At 42.2% G+C, this 6495-nt stretch overlaps 1 protein-coding gene across 6 annotated transcripts in view; it reads right to left on the bottom strand.

Moving 5' to 3' along the window:
• LOC307213759 (uncharacterized protein) overlaps positions 1-6495 on the bottom strand; it is a 50932-nt gene that overhangs the window by 2530 nt on the left and 41907 nt on the right. For 4 of the 6 annotated variants that reach the window (XM_079971896.1, XM_079971900.1, XM_079971895.1 and 1 more), the window contains 4 exons: positions 5066-5131; positions 3852-3893; positions 1485-1585; positions 14-74 (listed from right to left, as the gene is read on the bottom strand). In XM_079971896.1, coding sequence (XP_079828022.1) covers positions 14-74; positions 1485-1585; positions 3852-3893; positions 5066-5131 — 270 coding nt within the window. The remainder of the gene's footprint in view (positions 1-13; positions 75-1484; positions 1586-3851; positions 3894-5065; positions 5132-6495) is intronic. The other 2 variants (XM_079971899.1, XM_079971898.1) reach the window with 1 other exon arrangement.

The raw sequence follows: 6495 nt of genomic DNA, 5'->3' as shown, positions 1-6495 counted from the left end.
TGTGATTACTAACCAGATCATGCACACTCTGCTGTGTTCTGACATCTGTAAACTGTCCGTTTTGTTCTAGGAGCCTAGATAGCACCAAACAAAAAACAAATCAAGAAAAGAAACATGAATAATAGATTCTTAAAAATAGAGCAGGTATTGTCCTAGCCGCTTTTAGTTCCCACCCACAATCTACTTGATTTAGTGGCAATGCATTATAGTTGTTTTAAGTGTGCATGAAAGCAAGGAAGCCAATGGTTGCTCTGGGGCACAGTAGAGTTACACATTTTGCCCGCAAAGTATCTCATTAGAGTTTGATCCTTCCACAACTGATCCTAAGAATGTTTCTTGGCACCATCTCTCTCTTTTTCTCTCTTTCATGTGGCTAATACAATGCAAGAAGAGTCATTTTTAATTTGAACGGTACCTTCTTGTTCCTGTGAACTGATGTGGGCTTCAATATACGTATCACTGGCCACCAACCACCATTTTTGCAATAAGGAGGCTATCCTCAAGTGTGGCCAGCTCACCAAGACAGCCAGTCAGCAAAATATATTTGCTAAAAACTTTGAGCATCACAAAAATAAAACAGGCTGAAGTTCATTTTAGTGTAGGTGATCCCCAGCTCACTGGACCCCACATGCTGTGCAATGAACTTTTGTCTAATCCGTTGAGCTGCTAAAAGGAAACATATAAACATTCATTCTATGTATTATACACAATCCCACCTGCTACTATTCAAAAAGGAAACTGTCCAAAGAATCTCTTTGAGAGATCTACTATTATGAGAATGTATCAGGCCTGTCCAGGGCAAGGGAGGAGGGGCTTTATTTATTTAGCAAAGAAGCAAGCAAATGGGCAAACTCTTTGCTGCCCAGGCAGGACCTTCCTCAGCAGCTGTGAGGCCAGAAAACCTCAGAAACAGAAGGAGCAAGGACAGAGAACTATGGTTTTTGCTTTGGCTACCAAGTTCAGCCAAAGATGGTCAACTACTGTAAATTTGTTATTTCGTTGCTTACTTCCACTGAATGAACATTACTTTAGATATTTATTAAGGCTGCAAGCTGTGACCGTAACAGTCTTCACCATCATTTCAGGAAAACAGATTATGAATTCTTAGCATGATTGCTGGTAGACTCGGTTGCTAATGTTTCACCCTAACTCTTCTGGAAAAAAGACTTATAGCCTCTAAAAATTCTGTTATTCATTGCCTATACATTTTTAAAGCCTCTTTTGAAAGCTTTTAATGCAACAACTGTTTGAACAGACAGCATTGTTTTCCATAATAAACTCAAATCCGGCTAGGTTTATTCTGAAGTTTTGATAACTTATGGGATTTAGTTGCATGAAATCACAACTGCTTTTTACCGTGATCCTTAAATGGCTTCTTTTAGCTTTGGCAAAACTACAATAGGCACAGAGTCATAAAAGCCATTTATAAAGTGGTATACTAGACAAATTGCCTCTATGTTGTGCAAAGTTATTACCAAACTCACCTCCTGGATAATGCCATGTTAAGAAGAGAAAAATAATATATATGGTGCAATGAGTGAAGTTGCTGTTCATATTTCCGATTTTGTTTGCATGTTTTCTTCTGTCAGTAATAATAAAAAAAGCATGTTAGAGCTTATGCCTATCTAAGCTTTCCCTTTAAGCTGCAAAGGGATGGCACTCTGCTGAACTCACAAACATGAGGAAGGAAGGAAAATATCTAATAAATATATCATCTCCTAGCATGTAATCACATCCCGACAATCTGCACATTCATTTTTTGGAGCCTCAGCCTTACTTAATGGATAAAATATGAAATGCATGAGAACAGTCTCTGTGAAGCAGTTTCCAGAGTTTGCCAGTTCCAATGGAATTATGAACTATGGTGTGACATAAACCAGGAAAGGAAGGAGAGAAATGTGGTGTGCAAAGGGAGAAGAGAGCATGTGAGCCCACTGATCCTTCAGGGCTTGTTCACTTGGTGCTACATGTAGAATGGCGTTAGGTGAATGAGCTTTGAAGGCTCTGTTCCATCTCAATCAGCTCAGGGATAAGCAAAGGAGAGGAATGCTAAAAGTATTTACAAATGCTGGAAAGCACCACAAGAATGGGAATATCATCACTGGCCACCGACAGAAAGTGACACCGTGGTTGCAGCCTGCTTCAGTACTACTGAGATGTTATGTCCTGGAGGGGTGACCTGTATGGAGACCTTGAAGTTTTGAGGAGGGTGTGTGTGTGTGCAGCTTTCAGAAAGAAAGCGGGGGGAAGTCACAGGGTTGTATGCAGAGCTGCCTCAGCAGAGTTCTACTTACACATCAAGACTTCCCCTTCCTCTCCTCCCCCTGTGTGCTCCCAAAATCTGGAGGGTTCTCCAACCTTGTGGAGAAGATTTTGAGGGCATGTGTGGGGCTGGGGGTGGAGAGAGAGGGGAAGTCCCATTGCACAAGTGGAAGTCGCTTGTATGAGCAGAACAGCAGCATTTGACACAACCCAAAGTGAGCATAGCAGCAGGCATACAACTTACAGCTGCATTCATGGGCAAAGTCCAATTCTATCTACAAATATATGTGCTCTACAACCATATGTACAGTAAAGCCACCAATGTCAGCAGTACTCCAGAATAAATTGTTCGTAGATCATTCATGGCTTGGCTCCTTCATCTCATCCTTAATTGTATTGCAAGCTTTTCTCAGGAACAAAACTTTCCTTAGTCAGGAACACTGTGCAGATAAACATCACCTCCTTGAGGCAATGGAAATGGATAAAATGAAGAGTACTTTCTTTTATCCCCAGTGTAAATTGTGGGGCTGGGAAGTTTTGAGACGCTTAATTGCATTTCTCTTTCTTGCCCCCCTCCCCAGCCAATTTCTCTGTTTAACATCTAGTCTGATGAAGCACTTGGGATAACATCAAAGTTTGGTCTACAAAGATACAAGCCAAGTCTAGATTCTAGAATATGCTTAAAGCATATCACAACTTTGGCCCAATTCCAACTGACTAGAAAGCCAAAGGTAAACCACCATTTATCAGCCTTGGTTCTCATCTGTATTTATAATCTGTGATTATAAATACTGGTCTACCTCTCAGGGCAGTTTTGTAAGGAATGCAAAGATAATGAACGTGATGTGTTTTGAACATTCTCAAGTGCTATTTCATTATTATACTAAATAATGTTCTTGTTAAAGCAATACCACTACAAAGGGCCTAAGATAACTTCCTATTCAAAACTTATTTAAGGCTGCAGTTGTAACCCCAGTAACCTGGGAGCGAGAAACATTGGATTCAATGTGACTGAGTAGACGTGGTTAAGATGGCACTGTAAGATGTCAGTGGCGTACTAACAGAACAGGGTTTGGCTGAAGTAGGTTCCTTTTCAAAACTTCATATGTATATTACTTTAAAATGCAATAGTTTTCTACCCTCTACCAAAAATTTCAGAAATCTTATTCTGTCCTGATTGAAAGGCCCACTTTGTCCGTCCAGTTGAATTTCAACAGGAAAAATTGGCCAAAACAAAACATCTGCTATACTTTTCAACGACTTAAAGAGGAAGAACTGTTGTCTCTCACTCTCACTGCATAAAATCCAATGAATCCATTAATGCAGAAATCACTGCAATACTTTGAGCTGATATGCAGGAACAATATTAATCTATTATTGTGACCCGCATGCTTATATAACAATACATATGATGCTCGATTCTTATTCCTTGGGAAACATTGCGGTCTGAAATCATCTAAACGATGAAACAGTAATAATATAAAAGGGTTTCAAAAGAAAGACCTACAGGAAAAGGTAATCAATGTAAGCCAAGATTTATAGTCCTAAATGGGAGGCAGCTCCAAACCTGCTCTCTATCTACATAACTGATTAGGAAGCCTGATTACACCTTTAGGAGGAGGCTGAGTATCCTGGAGGAAAATGCAAGAGGGGAACCTTTTGAAAGAAAGGCAATGTTGACCCACCCCTGGCATGGTTAAGGAGCAAACTTCCCCAAAATTAACTAATTCCCCTCACCCCTCTTTACAATGAAGGGTGCATGGACAATTAGGCAAACTAAACAGTATCAATGCCTGTGTCCTAGTTTTGCTGCTGTTAAATAAAGTCCCACCAAAGTCAATTGTAGTGCAAAGGGCTTTGTTTGCTTTTTGGTATCTGACCCATGATTTTAGGGGGGGGTTGGGAGAGTAAATGACACTATATTGAGTGCCAAACATTTATCATTTAATATAACCTCACAGGCTGGGCTGATAAAAGCAGCAGTCTTGGAGAGTCAGAACTGTTAAGCTGGATGGGCTCCAGATAAGAGAGTGAAACCCACCACTCCCCTTGACTTTGTAGTTCTCTAATCGCCGAAGAATTGATGCTTTTGAATTATGGTGCTGGAGGAGACTCTTGAGAGTCCCATGGACTGCAAGAAGATCAAACCTCTCCATTCTGAAGGAAATCAGCCCTGAGTGCTTACTGGAAGGACAGATTGTGAAGCTGAGGCTCCAGTACTTTGGCCACCTCATGAGAAGAGAAGACTCCCTGGAGAAGACCCTGATGTTGGGAAAGATGGAGGGCACAAGGAGAAGGGGGCGACAGAGGACGAGATGGTTGGATAGTGTTTTCGAGGTTACCAGCATGAGTCTGACCAAGCTGCGGGGGGCAGTGGAGGACAGGAGTGCCTGGCGTTCTCTGGTCCATGGGGTCACGAAGAGTCGGACACGACTAAACGACTAAACAACAACAACAATCATCCTATGTAAAGGAGACTTGTGAATCTTCCTAGCAGGAAGCAGCTGAAGGCACAGTAGCCTAGCCCCATTGTGAGAGCTCTTTTTACCCAGCTCATCGCTATTACCATAATAAAGGCTTCCCTTTCTCCTCCTTTGGGCCTCAGCTTGAGCTTGACTCTTCGGAAATTCTCCTCCATACTGTAACACTCTGGCTTCTCCAGACAGAGAATAAATAGGACTTCCCCCACTAACCCGTGTCCCCCCCCACCTCAAAACAACAACAACAACTATTACTACTATCTTCCTCTGAAGACAGAGGTGGGATGGGGCAAGCCTGATAAAGATTACAGGAAAGAACTCACCACCTGCTGAGTCCTAGATGGCTCTCCAAGTCTTTTCTGCACTTCAGAAAGCCAAGAAAGCAGCAACTGTGGGAGGAAAATTGAGGGAGAAACCCACTTGTAAGCAAGGGGGAAACACCCCCACCACAAAAAAGAGGTTACAAAGGCAACCATGTGATCCATTTTTCTTTTCTGTTTTTGCTCTGTGACAAATAAACACAGCTGCCTCTTCGGTTCTGCCAACGGTTGTTTTTTTTAATTATTATTATTGAAAGCCATTAAAGTCTATGAAGATGTAAGAAAGATAAACTGTTAGCCAAGGCAGTACACGAAAGTAATTACTCTTGTGGAATAAAACAGTAAATCACTTGACTTCCGGCAGCATTCAATAATATTTGAAGCAGTCTATTCAATAATTAGGGGACGCAGGTGGCGCTGTGGGTTAAAGCCTCAGCGCCTAGGACTTGCCGATTGAAAGGTCGGCGGTTCGAATCCCTGCGGCGGGGTGCGCTCCCGCTGCTCGGTCCCAGCGCCTGCCAACCTAGCAGTTCGAAAGCACCTCCGGGTGCAAGTAGATAAATAGGGACCGCTTACCGGCGGGAAGGTAAACGGCGTTTCCGTGTGCGGCTCTGGCTCGCCAGAGCAGCGATGTCACGCTGGCCACGTGACCCGGAAGTGTCTCCGGACAGCGCTGGCCCCTGGCCTCTTAAGTGAGATGGGCGCACAACCCCAGAGTCTGTCAAGACTGGCCCGTACGGGCAGGGGTACCTTTACCTTTACCTTTTTATTCAATAATTATTGGTGAATGCTTTTCTGCAGTAAACCAATAGAGGGCATCCATGGAAATAAGACATCTTAATATTGGCCAACCTTGAGTTCATTGATAAGGCAGTTTTTCTTATTGAGGTGTGTGACTCGTAATTTCAGGTTAATGCACTGCAACTGTTATCTACGGCTGTGACATTATTCAAAGTGGTGGGGTAGGAGGGAAAGAAGGTAAATTAATTATAACCCAGGATAGGAGTTGAAAATATTCAGACGTCCACAGACCAAGCTACACATTGCTTTAATCCTGTGTTTTTTTAAAAATGTGTTCAATATGTTCACTTTTATTCTGAAGGATATACAGCTGCAGAGCCCTGCTCCTGATCCACTTTCCTGTCAAAAATCCCCCAGCTGCTATTTTCACCCCATGATGCAACCTGTTTTTAGCTCAAAAGGCTCATTTCCCTCACTAGTCTGGTAATTTTTAAATGCACATTTTAATTTTAATTTTGAAGGAGCTTATGAATCCACACATAACTGTAACATGCGTATTTCAAAACAAAACAAACCCTGCCCTAGTGGCTCATATCTTAATGTACCTGAGACAGATAATTAAAAAAAGAAATGGTCAAAGTCCTTCTGTTTTCCCTTTTTCTTTTGGTAGACTTCAAAGGTGATCTCTCCCC

The sequence above is a fragment of the Podarcis cretensis genome, assembly GCF_951804945.1.
Source record: "Podarcis cretensis genome assembly, chromosome: 3".
NCBI classification, from domain to species: domain Eukaryota; kingdom Metazoa; phylum Chordata; class Lepidosauria; order Squamata; family Lacertidae; genus Podarcis; species Podarcis cretensis.
Note: the sequence above shows the minus strand (reverse complement) of the source record. Positions and strands in the feature narration are given on the sequence as shown.